The following is a 19,093-nucleotide window of genomic DNA, read 5'->3' on the forward strand; positions in this document are numbered from 1 at the left end:
TTATATATATATATATAAAATGTGTGTGTGTGTGTGTGTGTGTATATATATATATATATATATATGTAATATATATATATGTGTGTGTGTGTATATGTATATATATATATATATATATATATATATATATATATATATATATATATATATATATATATATATATATATATATATATAAAATGTGTGTGTGTGTGTGTGTGTATATGTATATATATATGTAGATATATATAGATATAATATATAAATTATATATATATATATATATATGTAGATATATATAGATATAATATATAAATTATATATATATATATATATATATATATATATATATATATAAGTTATATATATCTAGATATAATATTTAAATTACATAAATCTAGATATATATAAAATAGAGAAAGAAATATACAATATAAACTTTTTCACTGGTGTGTCCCACTAGCCCAGTAACCAGTTTTCAGAGGGACCTGAGGTGGTAGTTATACTGACTAGGGGGCAGTTGTGCAGGCCTACTCTTTCAGTTGGTAAGTGCTGTGGGATCTGTTCTATCAATTTGAGCTACCACCAAGTTGGGCAGATTGGTCCTCTGTTTAACATCTCCTCTGAAGGACTGAGCACTCAGGAGTACAGCATGCCCTTATGCTGCACTGCAGTATCAGTATTGGAAATTAATCCAAGCACCCTGGATGGGAACAGAACACACAGCTTGTCTGTCTGCCAGTACCAAGGGTGCGCACACTACCTTTTGAACCATTGATACTGGCACATTAGCCACTGACTTTTATCTTTGCCTGGCTGTCTTTTCCAATGACTGGGCTGCTAATTGAAGTACATATTTGTGCCAGTTAAAGTACGCAGGTGCAGTTGTCAGTATGTCTAATACAGTATTTTTTTTGTTATATTTTAAGGAGCCAGTTGTACTGTTTTCAAGAATTTTAATTTTTGTCTATTCTTGAATGTGTAATGTTCCTGTTAGAATATAGGTTGATAACATTTGAGAACTGAATATATTGAAGTGACTTCTGGAGAATGTAAAAACCTTCATGTTAAAGATGTAACTTGTATCACAAGTGCAGCTTCAGATGGAAGTTGAGCTGTTATCTTACGGACCTTGATATTTTTGGGCTGTTTAAGCGAGTACTGTATTTCTTGTTACATGTGTAGGGTTGAGGTTTTGGAATCGGAAGCCCTGAAGTGTCATTCATTTGACTACTTTTGCATTTATTGCATAGCTTATTGGGCTGTCATTGTCTGGCACCAATTATTACATTTTTAAACTGTCCATTTAAAAGCAACTAAAAAGGAAGATAGAGACTGAAATGACTAAAATGATTAATGTTTTGTTTGACTTTGTATGTGGTATGCAAAAATTTTATGCAGAAAAGTTTCATCGTAACATTTTCCCCTCGCATTAGGAAGGTTGTTGTTGCTTGTTTAGATTTTACTGCTTTTCCTAATTCTACAAGTTAAGTTTTTCCTTTTTGTGGTGGTTATGTGGGTGGAGAGCCAGGTACTTGGGTTATACATGTAGAAGTGCATCTCCAAACCACTGTGTAGGTGGTATAGATTTGCAGGTGCCTCAGTGTATGGTCCATCCCATTTTGCCTTGTCTGTCTTTGTCAGTTTTACCATTTCATTCCTGAACTTGCAGTTGATTTTTTTGACCCCTTTAATGTGATTTATTTCTGTTGACGAATCAGTTGTTTGCATTGTGATTTATCCTGTTTTTTTTTTTCTTCTCCCCAATCCAGTTATTGTGATCACTCTAAGCCCTGCTCCCGCTCCATCCCAACGAGCAGGTACCAGAACTTTTTATCATTGCAGCTTGGTTTTTTGCAACTTTCACATCTGTGGCTTCTTTGCTTTTATTTTAATTTGCCTTTTCTGGCTTCTCATATGTCTTGCATTTAAAAAAAGCTTGAATTTCATAGGCCAGAAAAACCCTAAGTAAGTGAAGACATGCATAGTAAACTTGAGCACTTATTTTGTTAGCAAATAATAACTAGTAATCTTTTCAAATTTCTAGCTGCTTGTTTTAGTTTTTGAGTATTTCTAAGATTAAAAAAAGTGCAAATTGCTCAGTTTAGTTGGTTAGTAGCTTTGCAAAACGTTAAGACATACTGATGAGCTGTGGTTGTGTCTCAGATTTAGTATATGCCAGTCTTAATATTGCAGCTTCTTTGTGTTTAGAGAACCATTGTGAGACTGCTGCAGCTTAAGTTTTTTTTCACCAGAAAAAGTAACTTTCTGATTTTTATCCGAAAGGAGCTGAATGACTTATTCAATTTCAAATTTTCTATCTTTGAGTGCTACTTAAGCATGCATTAAATTTTTGTACGCCTAAGGCATGTTTTTAGTCTGCCTTTTTTCTCCTTTTGCAGAAATATTTTAAAGTAAGGTGCCACTAGATAGATTTTGACAGGCCTTAATTCACTTCTGAGGATATTGGGTCATTGAGCTCCCATTTTTGCAATATAAACGTATGAGTTGCAGTCCACTAATGTAGCACCCTGTTTTGCATATTTTTCTTGTTGCAGTGGTTTCATGTACAGAACTGTTTTTGGCATGGAAAAGGGGAGTACTGAAAGGTAGCTAGAGTTGGACCTAATTTGGTTGCGCTTTTAGTGCGTTCATGCTTTCAAGAGGGTTGTGTATTTAACATTAATTGTTAGTTAACAAAGCAGAGCTAAATTATGGATAGCTAAAGCAAAGTCTTTGTGTTCTGGAGGTTTTTACTTTGTGATTTCAGTGCAACTGGTTTAGAAAAGCTGTAACAATTGACATGTAACTCCTTTTTAAGTTTTCTGCTGAGATGAAGTAACAGAAGTTACTTGAATTTGTTGTGGATGACACAGCTTTGTTTTTTTTAAACAAGTAGTAGTATTTATCATTTTGGGTACAGCCATGTTTTTGGCCCACAAGGAACTATCCTTCAGTCACTGTATGATTTCTGATGTAGTCCCACTGGCAGCACTTGTATTATTGGAAGAAAGTATGGGGTGTGTCTGTACATGTTTTAGTTAACAGACCATGCTGTGTTTAGCAGCAGCTTTTCATTTATGTTTTGAAAATGGGAGGTCTGTGCAGAGCCCCTTGCTTAATAAAATAGGATGTATTGTTTTGAGAACAAGTTTGTAAACTTTCCAAGTTTTGTTTTCTTAATAGTTAATTTTGATTCATTTTTTAAATTAACTGCCATACCATTGTCAGTTGTGGGATATGTATCCTGAAAGATGTTTTCAGGTGCTTTACAGTTTATTTAGGTTTATTTTCATTGTACATGTGCTGCTGTTTGCAGTTTTAAGTTATTTTTCTGATGTCCCATTCTACACTTTTTTTGTCTTCTCTCACATCTCTCATGACTGTTAAGTCATGTATGTGTGAAAGATGGTATCAAGGTAGATTAGATTAAAAGAAAAAAATGCTCTACTGCATTGTGGGTATGTGTAGTACTAAATTATGTTTACTTTTTTCTTTGTCATGGTAAGTCCATTAGGCACAAATACTTGCTTTCGGGGGCAGCCGCTCAGAACTGTACAGTTTGCAAGTGGACTTTGAGGCAGTTAAAATCAACACTGCAGTATATCTGTAAATATCTGAGTTAAGCTACCATTCTTAATATTGCCTTGTTAGGGTGTAATCCCTAGTATGTATTTGTGCCATTTGGATAGTAGATTGTATTCTGGTGCATTGTTGTGAAGCAGAAGGATCAGGTAGCATCAGCTCCAAGGTTAAAATAGATATTTCTTTTGGAGGTGGTCTATATAATGAAAATGGTTTTAATTTCTACCATTAGGGTGGGCTAGGTTTTATTTTTTGGGGGGAGTGGGGAGGATGGTCTTAAATAGAATGTGACAGATATTCCAAGAACAGATCTGCACTTATTTTGAGTGGTATTTTATTTTTTCTGTGTTTCATTGTGATAGTCTAGCAAAACATTTAGATTTGAATGTAGTTGACAGCAGGTTAGTATCGCATGATTAACAGGTAGTTGGGTGTAATTTGAAACTGTACATGAAATACCCAGTACTTTGGATGTAAATTTTAATAGGTTTAATTATGAATAAAATAAGATATGTTAGCATAATGCTTAGTTTTAAGCAGTTTTAATGGGTTTTTCTGGCCTAACTCATTTTTAATTTGCCATTCTGTATAGTTGTCATGTTTTAATACTTAGCTGTGCATGCGTCCATTCCAGACTAGTGGAACCTGCCTCTTGGACTTCTCCACTCAGTAGTGTTGCATTCTTTGGAGAGAGAAAATGGTCCCCAATCCCATACCGCTTTGCATGAGGTCATATAGTAGACTAGGGTAGAAACATTTTATTGTATAAACTGGTATCTGGTCCTCGAGGCAGGGTCTGCTGCTGGTAAATTCTCATTTGTCATTTTAACTTTAAGTTACTTTTTTTTTTCTGTCTCATTGTCACCCCCTGTTTATTGCATGATACCATTATTTAACTTATTGTCTTTCTGGATACTTTTTAAAACAGTTTAATCTTTCCTAATCTTAGAGATAAGGTGATATACTACATGGTGGTTAATATGCCATCATCATGACTTCTGCCTCTGTTGAGGTGAGTGCTTTTGCTCCTAGACAGAAAGTGGATGTTCTGACCACAGATGGTGCCAGTTATTTGTCAAAATCGCATTACAGTTGTTGGTGTCAAAGTTCAGAATTTATGCCCACAACTGATATTGTAAATCTTGGGCATAGACATGCCTTGCATTAGAGAGTGACAGTGTCAAAGAAAGCATCTAGACAGTCATTTATTCTTATTACTTTTAAATGTCTGTCATCTTTCTTTTTAGACTTGGAGATCTTCAGAATGCAACTGTCTTCCCTTTAATTTTTTGAGCTTTTAAAAAAATATATCCCATTTGCTGGGCTTGTAAAACTGAGGTTAATGTATGCTTATAAATATGCTATAGAAAACTGCGTCATTAGTGTAGCATTCCTTGCTTTTTAAGTCCTTGTATTTGCAAAATACTTAGCCTGTCAGGGTCTTGGGCAACTCCTGTGAATATTAAAATGGCTGTAGACTGAGACTGCTCACATTGTATAGATGTAACATGGGTGATTGTGGTGTTCATAACAAATGATTGGCCCGCAGGCTGACGTCTGCCTAGCTCCCAGAGCTTTGCATATTTTGGGGATGCAGGCAGATATTCCCATGCAGTACATGCATACTACCTTCCCAGATTTGGACCCATGCTGTCCTCTTTCCGCAAGTGTGTGTGTGCAAGTCCACACCTGTTTGGTGATTCAGTCCTATTGTCCCAGAGCTTATGTTAAGAATTTTGTAAAGCTAAGTGCCATTTTGTGAAAAAAAATCTATCTTTATTATAAACTTCTGTTCTAAAGCTATTTTGAGATTTTGCCATTAGAATTTGTTAGGGTTCCCAGGGAATGCCTTGTGCAGACCTTGAGAGTCATTGCAAATGGGGGCATTGAATATCACATTGTCACATAAAGGATCATCACAGCAAGTGTCTTTGAGTCCCAGTTGTCTAACTTGCTAGATCTGTGCAGGCAGAATTGCAGCAGACACTAAAAACCACAAAGCCTTCTACAGTTGTATCAGGAATCTCCTCTGCAATACCCAGATTTGTTCTGAGTTACTAAACAGTGGACCTCCTATACTGAGCCAACAGATATTGCCAGCATACTGTCCGACAGATTCATTGCCAACTATACCCCCCCACAAAGGACCAGTCACAGTACCAGAAGAATGCCGGGCACCCAACATTACTGCAGCACAGGTTAAAGCTGCATTGTCCAAGGCCAAGAATACAGCTTCCATGTGGCCAGACAATATCGCTGGCTGTGTTCTACATGAACTACAGAGCGAACTGGCACCACACATGTGTGGCCCTGTTCAATCACAGCCTCACCTCAGGCTTTGTCCCTGCAGAATGGCATACTGCTACAGTCATCCTTCTCCATAAAGGGGGAGCCACTACAGACCCTGGGAATTATCGCCCCATTAGCCTGAGTCTGATGTATATAAGGTATGAAGCACATCATCATGGTCCTAATTAACAAGGATATAGAGAATCTCCAAACTCTGGATCCCATGGAGTTTTGTTTTGTGAAGGGTAGATCATGCCTGCTCAAGCTGGTTGACTTCTTTCAGTCAGTCACCAGAGCTGTGGATGAGGGCAAGGCTGTTCATACAGCCTACCTCGATCTGGCCAAGGCCTTTGATACCATTCCCCACTCAGGATTTATTGTTAGACTCACCAAAGTAGGCATCAACCCCTATATCACTAGGTGGGTTGCAAATTGGCTCACAGATGGAACCCATGGTGTGAAAGTAGCAAATTCCAAGTCAGACTGCCGACCAGCCACGAGTAGAGTCCCACAGGGATCGGTCCTGGGTCCTCTCCTGTTTGTCATCTACTTCTCAGAAGTCCAGGCCAACACAGAGGGACTCTGGCTGACCAGGTTTGCAGATGACTGCAAGCTGGGAGCCTTTATTAACTCCCCAAGTGATGTAGACATCCTACAGAAAGGTCTCACTGAGACCAACGACTGGTGCCAAAATCATGGCCTTAAGCTTTATGCCAAAAAATGCTTAGTCATTCCCTTTGGGAAAAACTCATTTCCCACTAATCACCACATTGATGGTAGCCCACTGAAGGCATTATAAGAGATCTGGGGACATAGATTGACAGCAACCTCTCCCTTGACCACCACATTGCCAGTGTGGTCAGAAAGTCCTATGTGGTGCATCTCATTACTGGCATCCAGGAAGAAAGAGGTAATCAGTTCTCTCTACTCTTCCATCATTAGACCAGTCATTGCGTGTAATGCCCCATTTGGCATGTACCTCAGTAAACACCTGCAACAGCTGGAAAGGCCACAAAGTACCTCACGCAGAGGATCCTAGGCCTTAAACCCATGCCATACTTGGACAGACTCAAACTCCAGCTTTTCTCTGTCTCATGTAGTCTATTAAGAGGTGATCTCTGCTTGACTTACAAAGCCATGCCTGAGCCAGCCCTGTTAGAAATGTTACATCTAAAGAAATCCCACTCCCTCCGCACCACATGCTCTAGGGACCTTAACCTCATTACCACAATCAACAGAACATGCTGGAGGGACAGGTTCATAACCCAGAGACTGCCCATGCTCTGGAATAGACTTCCCATACATGTCAAGCAGAGCACCTTACTGGCCCTTTTCAAGAGACCTCTTGAGTGGATGGGAAATATTAAGTTCACCCCGGAGATCACTCAGTGGCTCTACTTGATAGAGGCACTGGGACCTAATGGCGGCATGATGCCAGGGCACTTCTGTGGACTAGGCTTGTAAAGGCTGCAGGGCATTTGGCCTAGTACACACCTATGAACAATAAGGAAGCCACATAGACATCCGAACAGTTGTTTGCCTATCCGAACAGTTGTTTGCCTGTTTGGTGCAAGTCTTCCCACTAAGAAGATTCTCAATGGTGCATAAGTACAAGATCTCTGAAGAGTGGACAGTCGTGAAAGACATTAGGTAAAGAATTTATCCAAACTGTCACAGAGACCTGAGAATACTTTGAGTTAATTTTCCATTCCTTGTCAGGGACATCTGAATCATTTACTGGCCTCTGTCTATTCTCTCGGAGGAGGATCTGAACGTAGTTGATAGCATGTACTCTTGACCTATGTTACATAAAAAGGTATTAACAGACCTCCAACTACTCCTTAATTCTGAGACTGATAGAGAGATGGATCGGGTTGCACAGGGTGAGTGACAGTGGGATTGTGAAACATCTTTTGACACCAAGAGCAACACACTTACCTGAGCAAGCAGTAATTTGCATTCTATTTAAAAGGAACCATTTTCCAGTAGTGGCAAGTGGTATTGAGAAAATCTCAATTAACCTGAGTTTCAGAGTAGATTGAGAGATTCCACTTCATACACTGCAAGTGAAGACTAGCCTTATGTCTATTTATTTGTGCAACTGTGATAAAGGAGGTTGTCTTACCTGTGTGCCCTGTCCCCCCACAAGGTTATGTATCTCTTGAGGGCGCTCCCACCAGAATGAGAGCATTTAAATGGGGTATAATAGCAATGTCTGATGGCAAGAGAGGGAAATCTGCTTCCAAGGCATGGAGGAATGGAATAGTGTGGTAGTTATTCAAGGCTTTTGAAGATTCTTTTTTAGCAGCCTTGTTACAGCGAGGATGTTCGTGTTTCACTGTTGCAGTCATGACTGTAGGGTTCTCCCCTGCCGGCAGGCAGCCCTCGGTCGGCCAGAATCCCAAAGTCTGGGTCCGGCGTCGGCTGTTCAACCATGCTCCTTGACGTCAGAGTGCCAGGAGTATAAAGCTGACAGCCGACGCCATCTTCTCCAGTCTTTCTTGCCGTGCGGTGATAGCAGTTCGCAAGTGCCGGTCGGCTGACTCCTGACTATTTTTTCTGATATACTTCAGTCCGAAGATTTTCTTCTCCACTCAAAGCTAAGTACCCCGTTGGGGAAACTTTTTTCTTGCTCCACTCCGATGTCAGAAAAAGTTAATAATTGTATTTCATGTGGGAAGCAAGTACCTCATAAGGATTTTCATTCTTACTGTATTCCTTGCTTAGGCCCTGACCACGACGTAGCTAGTTGTCGGTTTTGTGCTAGATTCAATCAACGTACAATTAAGCAAAGGTACGATTTTGCTTTTCATTACTTCGGTAGGTGCTTTAACTACAAAATGTCGTCGGATACGGTTCCGGCCACCGGAGTTCACAAACGTCGCAAGGACAAAGACAGGCCTCCGAGGTCCAAATCTGATGATAGCACACAAGCGGAGCCAGCTTCAGGTTCGGCCGTCATCAGTGAGGCACTTTTGCAGCCCCTGTCGTCGGCCATTTCAGAACCGACGGCCGAAACGGACTCTCATGAGGAGCCAACCAGGCCTTTAAATATTTCTGTTGCAGGACCTTCGGACAATGCTCCTTCGGTTGAGTCCGGAGCCACTGTGCAGGTACCGGCTTCCAAAGGGGTTTTCAGGCCTACTCAGCTTCTAATAAAGGCAAAGCCTCCTCCTAAATCAAAGACTACAACACAGGCCTCCTCTGAACCGGCTCCCAAGTCACAGAAACAGTTACTCAAGATGGCGGAGGATTTACTTACTATGATTAGGGGTTCACATCCCCCTCCAGATAAAAGGCCAAGGCAGAATGTTTATTATGATTCCTCTGATCAAGCTTCAGTTTCTTCTTCTGATCAGGAATATTCTTTCCCTCCTTATGAGGATTCTGATGCTGAAGAATCCATTCCTTCAGCTTCTCCCCCTGAGGATTTCTCTTTTGGGGAAACTTTGCATGAAATGAGGGAACATTTCCATTGGGTAGGACAGGAATACTCGGAATCTAAGAAAAGACTGAGGGATTTTCTTCTTCTTCCCCAACATAGACCTCTGGCTATTCCTCCTGTTTTGGATATTGCGGACGATGCTTTTTCGGAGGCTAACTTAACCCCTGATTCTTTTCCTCCTGCTCCTGTTAAGTCTGATAGATATTACAGGGTTCCTGATTCCCATCAGTTTTTATACAAGAACCCTTCTGCTGACCCTGAAACCATTTCTCAGGGTCCTAAGGGAGTTGAGGCTGCTTCTGCCAAAAATCCCATTCCTACTGAAAAGGATTCTCGATCCTTAGAGAAATGGGGCAAAAAGGTGTACACTTCTGCTACTTTGTCCATTAGAGCCTTAAACTGTCAGTTTCATATGTTTAAATACCAGCAATTTATCTTGTCTGTTTTAAAACAAAAGCTTACTTCCATTTCTGCCTGTGCAGATGATAAGGAATTAAATGACTTGTTGCATGCCACTGAACAAGTTGGGAAGCATGGTTTACATTGTGGATTTGATGCCTTGGAGGCTTCTTGTAGGGCTGCGGCCTCTGGCACAGTTATTAGAAGGCATGCATGGCTAAAGGAACAGAATTTGCTTGAACAAGTAAAGGCTAAATTATTGGATGCTCCTGTTCAGCATAATGTTTTATTTGGATCAAAAGCTGAAGAGGTGATTAAAAAGATGGAGGATAAGGCGAAATCCATGCAAACAGTTAAAGATTTCTTACAAGTACAGCCTCCTAGATTTAGCAGGAATTGGCCTTCAAAAAATTGGTCCTTACCCTCATCAGACAGGCCTCAGAGGGGGTAGATATAGACGCTCCAGAGGAAGGCCTCAAACACAAGCTTCTTATAGACCAAGACAGTGGTCTGCTTCCACCCCTAGGGGAGGAGAGGACAGGTCACAAACTCAAAGGAAACAAACTCAATGACTCCCTCTGTTGGGCTACAGGAATTTCTTACCTGGAAGCCCCTCTCGGAGCAAAACTTTCTCTTTTTTTATCAAAATTGGACTCAAATAACCCAAGACAAGTGGGTTCTGGATGTGATTTTAATGGGTTACAAATTCCATTTTCATACCTTGCCAAAGTCAAGCGGATGGCCAGACCTTCCAAAACATCAATGGACGGAGGTTTTAAACCAGGTGGAAGCTCTTTTGGCTATGACTGCCATAGAACCGGTTCCACTTTCAGAGATGGGAAAAGGTTTTTACTCAAGGCTCTTTCTAGTCCCAAGGAAGCAAAACTCATGGAGAGCCATTCTGGATCTGTCGGTCTTGAACACCTTTCTAGAGATTCCAAAATTCAAGATGCTTACTCTACAGCAGCTACTTCCAATGCTGTCCAAAGATGCATGGATGGTAACTTTGGATTTAAAGGAGGCATATTTACACATTCCCATCAGGCAGGATCGCAGAAAATACCTCAGGTTCAAGGCCGGATTGAGGCACTTTCAATTCTGTGCGCTGCCCTTTGGATTGTCTACTGCGCCCAGGGTCTTTACCAAATGCCTGGCTCCAGTAGTAGCTTACTGCAGACTCAAGGGAATACAAATTTACCCTTATCTGGACGATTGTCTAATTCAGGCAGACAGCAAGGATGTCTTACTTCAGCATCTAGAATTTGTACAGAACCTTCTCAAGTTCCTGGGATTCTCTGTGAACATAGTCAAATTTAACCCCTTCACAACAGATAACTTTTCTGGGTGCACTTTTAAACACCACAACCCAGATGGCATTTCTGACATCCGAAAAACAATTACAGCTGGCTTCAACTTTCAGAACATTGGCAACTTTAACTCAGCTATCTGCAAGGAAATTCCTGCAGGCTTTGGGTTACATGGCCTCCTGCATCCTTCTCGTACCATATGCAAGACTACACATGAGGAAAATACAGTGGTACCTAAAAAGTGTATGGTCTCAGCATTGCCACAGTTTGGACATACTGATCACCGTCCTTCCTTGCCTTCAAAAGGAATTTCTTTGGTGGTCCAGGGCATGTGCTCTAAACAAAGGGAAACCCTTCCGTCTGCCTTCTGCCACTCAGATTCTAACCACGGACGCCTCGGATTATGCTTGGGGAGCCCATTTTCAGGGCAATTGTCTGCAGGGCCTTTGGACAAAGGATCAGAAGCACCTGCATATCAATTTAAAGGACATGTTAGCCGTTCAGACAGCTCTATTGGCCTTCAGGAATCTCTTACAACCAGGACAACTACTAATACGGACAGACAACACCACAGTTATGTGGTACATAAACAAGCAAGGGGGATCTCATTCCTACCCCCTTTGCAGACTAGCCATGGATCTATGGAACACAGCTCTAGCTTGCAATCTGGATCTTCAAGCTCAGTTTCTACCAGGGAAACAAAACTTCCTGTCAGACAGTCTGAGCAGAAACCTTTCGGACCCACACGAGTGGATGCTGGACACCAAAATATTCAGGATGATAACAGAAGTCTGGGGATGTCCTCACATAGACCTCTTTGCATCCCATCTCAATCAACTACCGAATTTTTGCACCAGGACTTTCCACAGAAAAGCTTGGAAAGTGGATGCCCTGTCATTCAGTTGGAGGAACCTCTCCGGATATGCCTTTCCACCTCTTCTTCCACGGGTCTTATTGAAGATAAAACAGGACAAGCCCAAGATGATAATCTTGCTGGCTCCAAATTGGCCTCGGCAGTTTTGGTATCCAACTCTAAAAAACCTATGTCGGGAGCCCCCTTGGGTCCTACCTCAGTCTCCGAACCTTCTGTCCCAACATCAGGGTCAGGTTCTACACTCTCATGTCAGAACTCTCAGCCTGGCTTCCTGGTTAATCCAGGGCTTTTGATTTCTTCTGTTCTACCCAAGCAGGTTATGGATGTCATTTTAGAAGCCAGACGTCCTAGCACTAGAAAATCTTATGCAGGAAAATGGAAAAGATTTTGTTCTGGATGCAGGCTGAGGATTCTGATCCTTTTCTTCCTAACATTTCCTTAATTTTACTTTACTTGACAGATCTCTTACGGGTCTCTCTTTCTCTTCCATTAAGATACATGCTTCGGCTATTTCTGCTCATTATATACAGACCCTCCCATCTTTTCCCACCAGCTCATGAGACAGTTTCTCAGAGGTGCTAAGAACTTAAGACCTCCTAGATCTCCTCCCATTCCTGCCTGGGATCTCAACTATGTTTTGGAAAAACTAACCTTGCCTCCTTTTGAGCCTGCTGGTTCTTCTGACATCAAGTTTTTATCTTGGAAGACCGCTATCTTGTTAGCCCTAACCTCTGCCAGGAGAGTTTCAGAGTTACAAGCTCTTATGGCTGTGGAACCTTATATTATTTTTCACCAAGACAGGGTATCTTTGAGGACTAATCCTACTTTCATATCTAAGGTGGTTTCCAAAGTGGCTTTAAATCAAACTATCCACTTGCCAACTTTTTTCCCCACTCAAAATAAAGGGGAAAGGATCTTACATTCCTTGGATGTACACAGACAACTACGTTTTTACCTGGACAGAACCAAGGACTTCAGAAAATCAGAACAATTGTTTGTTTCTTATGCTTCAAGCTCCCAAGGTAAAGCCATTTCAAAACAAACCATTTCTAAATGGATTGCTCATGGAATCAGATTTTGTTATTCACACCATGGAAAGCAAATCACACGGAGTATACGGACTTATTCCACCAGAGCTGCTGCCACTTCTGCGGCCTTCCTCAAGGGAGTTCCTACCAAGGACATTTTGGAAGCTGCAACTTGGAGTTCAGTGCATGCTTTTTCTAAGCACTACAATCTACCTCTCTACTCTAAGTCTAGGGCAGGCTTTGCCTCTACAGTCTTGCAGGGCCTTTTAGCCGCCCCTTCTTCTTTGTGACCACCTCCCTTTCTTTCAGCTTTGGGATTCTACCCTACAGTCATGACTGCAACAGTGAAACACGATGAACATAGTACAGTTGTGTACACCTACCATAAATGTAGATGTTCGAGTGTCTTCACTGTTGCAGTCTGGGTTTCCCTCCCTCCTGTCCCCTCTTATTTTTATGCATTTCCTTTTTTCACCATTCTTCTGAGGTGTATTTGCAAAGGTTATGGGACCTTTTTCATTTTGGGACTCCTGACATCTGGGGCAAGAAAAACTGGAGAAGATGGCGTCGGCTGTCAGCTTTATACTTCTGGCGCTGTGACGTCAGGGAGCATGGTTGAACAGCCGACGCCGGACCCAGACTTTGGGATTCTGGCCGACCGAGGGCTGCCTGCCAGCAGGGGAGAACCCTACAGTCATGACTGCAACAGTGAAGACACTCGAACATCTACATTTATGGTAGGTGTACACAACTGTACTTTCTCAGCTGCCTGCACCCATGAAACAGTCTGGATTCTGTACTGTGCATCAGACCCACTAAATTATCTACAAATAATCCATTACCAAAACCTGTGGTTATTTCCCCAGAGGCAGGCAAAGGTGAGGAGGTTATTCAGTCTCAAGCACATTGATGCAGTAAGTACAGTCCCAGGGAGACCAAGGCAGAAACGTTTATACTTTGGCTACTCTTATTTATGGTTGTAAATTACTTAATTGTTTAAGTACCAGTGTGGGGTCCAGACTCTGGTAGCAGACTTGCCTTCAGAAATGCAGGATGAGACTCTAACATCCTTTAAGATCTGTGATTTCAGTGGGAAATGCACTAAATATGGTTATGCTGTGGTGAATGTATCTGGAGCACTTGATAGCATGTTTGTTCCCAAATGCCATACATGGTTTATAGTCCCATCATTGATGGAGGATGATGGGGGAGAACTTTTTTAAATGCCCCCCCCCCCCCCCCCCCGAAAGAATATCTTTTTGAGAAACCTTTGCTGGAAGTATTCAAGAAAAAAATGAAGGAAATGTTCACACAGATGGAAGTAGCTTTTTCATCCCACAGTTCTTAGCACAGTAGTTTTTAGCCTTCCAGGCTGACCATTTTGTCAGAAGTCAGTCTAAGGATCTGTAAAATGGGTATAGCAGTACAAAGGGATTGGTAAAATGGGGAGCCAGGTTGGAAGTTTTTTAGCTGCTGAGTCAAATGTCCTCCTTCCAATCTGCTGCACTTGCCATATTTGGGAGGCAGCTTTAGCCACTTTACTGGCACTTAGGCAGACATTCAGACATCTGAGTATTGAGCGTTATTGAATCTACCCCACCCTTCATGAAGATGCCACCAATACTTGACAAGTTGGGTGAACCTCACATGGGTTTTCATGCAGATGTTACTAGATTGGGGGCAATAGAGCAGGAGGAAGAGTTAGATTTCTTCTGCCTATTTTTAGTCTCAAAAAGATGCCATGGGGATTGATTCTGGACCTGCCATACTCTATATATTCTTAAAAGTACCCAAATTCAAGATACTTACTGTGCACCTGCTGTTCTTGCTTCCTTTGGGCCTTTTTGGTCACATGACCTGTATGATGTGTGTACATTACTTTTCATATTGCCAGTTCTCATGGACCAAAGGAGGCTTCTTGGATTGTATTAGTCTAACTTGCTTCCTTTTCCTTCTCATGGTCTTAGGCATGGAGGATTTGCAGACTGTCTAACCCTGTTGGGTGCCTTCCTGAAACTTAGAGGTCAACATCTAGCTGTAATTGGATGACGGTCTGCTACAGGTTCAATCACAAAGCCTAATACTGGACAGTCACAACATGACCATGAACTATCTTCGTGCACTTTTTCAGTCCACCTACTCATATCAAGCTTTGACAATATCAAGATCTTTCGGGGGTTTGGCTTTGAACATGCTTGTATGGAGGTCTGCTTCCCAAAGAAGAAATCGCTTGCCTTAGCTTTCAAGCCGTGAGGGAATCGTGGGATACCCAGAGACTCCTTGAAGGCCTTGGACATGTGGCGTCAACCCTTCTTATGGTTTTGCAAATCTTATTGCATTTGCAAAATTTCCAGTGGTTTCAGAGGGCTTCCTGGATCCAACACTTACCACATTTAGAATACCCAGTGTTCAAAGGAGTTGAAGTGATGGATAGATCACTTGTGTAAGAAAGGAGGAGACTGTTTCCCTGCCTGAGCTTTTCCAGTTCTTCACGGCATATTCCTTAGATTTTGTAAGCTGTGCAGTAGGAAACCCTTTTGGTCCCTAAGGGTCAAAAGGGTGGAAAAATGTGGTTCTGCAAATCACAGGGAGTCGTGCCTGACGCAAGAGGTCAGTTCCCCCCTAGAGGCAGTGGGGGGAACAACAACAGACGCCGCCCTAGAGGCAGAGGAGGTCCACAGAACCAGGGTAGCAGAGAGCCTCTCTCTGATAAACCCTTCCAGCATCCCTGAGAAGCTGCCCGACTGTCCACCTTTGGAGGCAGTCGGGGGAAGATTATCGCTGTACCCAAAAGCCTGGCTTTCTCTCACACAAGACAAATGGGTGCAGTCGATTATATCCGAGGGTTACAAAATCCCTTCTATCCACACCCCAACTCAGCCAAAAGGACCCCTCCCAGACGTTCCACCCAGTCTAAGGGAACAAGCAGTACTAGAAATATCAAAACTGCTAACAAAAAGAGCCATCCAGCCAGTCCCAGCAGACCAACTAGGATCCGGAATCTGCTCAAAGTTCTTTTTGGTACCAAAAAAAACAAGGGACTGGAGGCCAATATTGGATCTCAGCAGACTAAACAAGTCTGTGAAAAGAACAAAGTTCCGGATGGTCACGCTACAGTCCATTCTACCCTTTCTGGGCCAGGACAATTGGATGTGCTCAGTGGACCTTCAGGATGCGTACCATCACATCAAGATGCACAGGCGCTCCAGAAGGTTTCTCCGCTTCCGACTAGGGACCAGTCACTATCAATTCAGGGCCCTGCCCTTTGGTCTCACTACAGTCCCCCCGAGTGTTCACCAAATGCATGGCAGTGGTTACGGCTCACCTGAGACGTCAAGGATTCCAGGTGTTTCCATATCTAGATGACTGGCTCCTTATTGCCACCACCAGGCATCAGCTTCTTCTTGCCAGAGATTACACCATTCAAACTTGCAAAGGGCTAGGTATCTCCATAAATTTCGAAAAGTCTGCCTTGTCAGTCTGTTACTTTCATAGGCGCCACTTTGGACACCGTACAGCTCTCAGCAAAGTTAACAGACCAAAGAGTTTTGGATATTCGGAATCATGTGCACATCCTCCTTCAGAGCAAGAGGATCCAGGCCAGGTTTGTCCTAAAAGTGTTAGGTCTCATGGCGGCGGCCATCACTCTACTCCCCCTTGCTTGTTTCTTCATGCGGCTCCTTCAGTGGATGCTATTCTCCCAGTGATTCTTCCAACAGCTTCCTTTGACACACAACATCTTAATAAGTCTGGTCTTACAAAAAAACACCTATCCTGGTGGATGGTCTCCCCTCAAGTCCTTCAGGGCAGACAGTTTGTTCCTCCCCCCCCGGTTGCCACGGTCACAACTGACTCCTCCCTGATCGGGTGGGGGGGGGGCATTTTCAGGGCAGGATGGTCCAGGGCACATGGCAATCTCTCGAATGCCACCTGCACATAAATGTCCTGGAGATGAGAGCAGTGCTTTTGGTGTTGCAAGCCCTCCAAGGCTCTCTTCCCTTCGGGACGATTGCGATTCAAACGGACAATATGTCCGTAGTGTGGTATATCAACAAGCAGGGCAGAACCAAGTCCTATCCCCTATGTCGAGAGGCACTCAGACTTTGGCAGTGGGTGATCTCTTCTCAGCGGTTTCTGATAGCAACGCATATCCCTGGGAAGTTCAACATCATAGCGGATAGGTTAAGCAGAGCTATTCTCATGCCACACGAGTGGTCTCTCAAGCAGTCAGTAACAGAGGAGATTTTTCAGAAGTGGGGTCTACCTTGCTTCAATCTTTTTGCAACACCTCAGAACAGCAAGTGCCATGACTTTTTCACTCTATTTCCCCTTCCAGGCCATCCCCCCAGAGATACTCTAGTCCACGATTGGCCTCGGGGACTTCTATATGCTTTTCCCCCCTTTCCATTAATCACTCAGTTGATTCAGAAAGCTACCGCCCTTGAGAGCTAAGATGATCCTCATTGCCCCTTATTGGCCTCGACAAATATGGTTTCCGTTCCTGCATCGTTATCTTTTGGAGCAGCCTTGGCATCTGGACCCAGTGCCAGATCTTTTGGTCCACCAGTCGGGACAGCTGCACCAATCCCTTCAATCTCTCAACCTCACAGCTTGGTTGCTCCACTTCCAACCCTAGCCAGGCTTCCCCTTATTTCCAGTTCTGTGCATGACATTATTATAGCTTCCCTTAAGTCCTCTACCAGAAGGATTTATACTAGTAAGTGGAAGCGTTTTTCCTTCTGGACAAGTGCTAGGAATATAGATTCCTTTACTGCTCCTATTCAGTCAGTTCTAGATTTCCTAGCCGAACTTTTTCATTCAGGCTCCTCATCCTCCACAGTCAAAGTGCAGTTAGCGGCTATTTCAAACTTTCACATAGGCTTATCGGACTCCAGCATCATGTCCCATAAGCTTTGTAAAGCCTTCCTAAAAGGAATCTTTTTACTCATGCCACCAATCAGAGATCCCCCACCGCAGTGGGACTTAAATTTAGTCTTAACATCCTTTATTCTCCCTCCCTTTGAACCTGCGGCTTCTTGTCCTTTGAAATTGCTCTCTTGGAAAACTCTCTTCCTAGTCGCCATAACATCTGCTAGGAGAGTATCAGAACTTCATGCCCTTTGCATTCGTCCCCCTTATCTAGTTTTCCACAAAGACAGAGTCTCTCTCGGGACTAACCCGTCCTTTTTACCCAAGGTAGCTTCTGAGGCAAATTTAAATCAAACTATTGATCTCCCAGTTTTCTTCCCTAACTACTCCAACAGGGCAGAGCAAAAATTGCATTGTCTGGACGTTCATCGTCAACTCCGTTACTATCTGGACAGAACTAAACAAACCAGGAAATCTGAACAACTATTCCTGAACAACTATTTCTGTCCTATGCGGAAGGTAAGAAGGGCCTTCCAGTATCCAAAGTAACCCTTTCTAGATGGCTGTCCTCTGTGATTACCCTTACCTATAAGCTCAGACATCAAGAATTACCTTCTAGGCCAAGAGCCCATTCAACCAGAGCGCTAGCTACGTCAACAGCCTTTCAAGCTAGACTGCCAGTAGATTCTATTTGTTCGGCAGCCACATGGGCTTCTCCTCATACTTTTATCTCACACTACAAATTAGACATGGCCTCCAGAAACAGGGCAAATTTTGGTTCCACCGTTCTCAAGAGTCTGTTCCGATGAGCCACCCGGGATGAAGGTGCTAGGGACGCGGTCCCATCCAGCAAGAATGAAGGCGAGATTGACAACTTAACATTGAGAAGTTATGTACCTACCATAACGTTCCATGTTAGTTGTCTTCTTCTCGCCTTCTTTCTTGCATCCCACCCGCCTTCCCCCTAGCCTGGACAGACCGAAAGGATCCCCTTTTTTTTCTTGGGAGGTCTTCACCTTACACAGTTTGAAGCCTATTTTTTGTTATCCTTTTTGGGTAGCTGTGAGTTCACTTAGTTACACTAGGAAGGTTTTCCTTCCCCTTCTCCCCTCGTTTTTAGGGGCTAGAATTGCTAAGGTTTTTCAACTACCAAACGAGATCTGGGTAATTGGCGCCTAGCATTATGGGATATAGGGTACCTCGAGCAGATAAAATCAGCTCTTGAGCTTTAGTATAGGCCAAGTCGGAGCCGAGGATCGGCTCCGAACCCATCCAGCAAGAAAGAAGGCGTGAAGAAGACAACTAACATGGAACGTTA

At 42.7% G+C, this 19,093-nt stretch overlaps 1 protein-coding gene across 2 annotated transcripts in view; it reads left to right on the plus strand.

The window, feature by feature from the left end:
* MAP2K7 (mitogen-activated protein kinase kinase 7) overlaps window positions 1-19,093 on the plus strand; it is a 2,576,186-nt gene that overhangs the window by 185,856 nt on the left and 2,371,237 nt on the right. The window contains exon 2 of one of the 2 annotated variants that reach the window (XM_044084531.1): window positions 1,752-1,799. The exons of the other annotated variant lie outside the window; for it this stretch is intronic. Within the exon in view, the coding sequence (XP_043940466.1) occupies window positions 1,752-1,799 (48 nt within the window). The remainder of the gene's footprint in view (window positions 1-1,751; window positions 1,800-19,093) is intronic. 2 annotated transcript variants of the gene reach the window in all.

Source organism: Protopterus annectens, chromosome 9.part0 (genome assembly GCF_019279795.1).
Source record: "Protopterus annectens isolate FY-2018-M chromosome 9.part0, PAN1.0, whole genome shotgun sequence".
Lineage (NCBI taxonomy): Eukaryota > Metazoa > Chordata > Ceratodontiformes > Protopteridae > Protopterus > Protopterus annectens.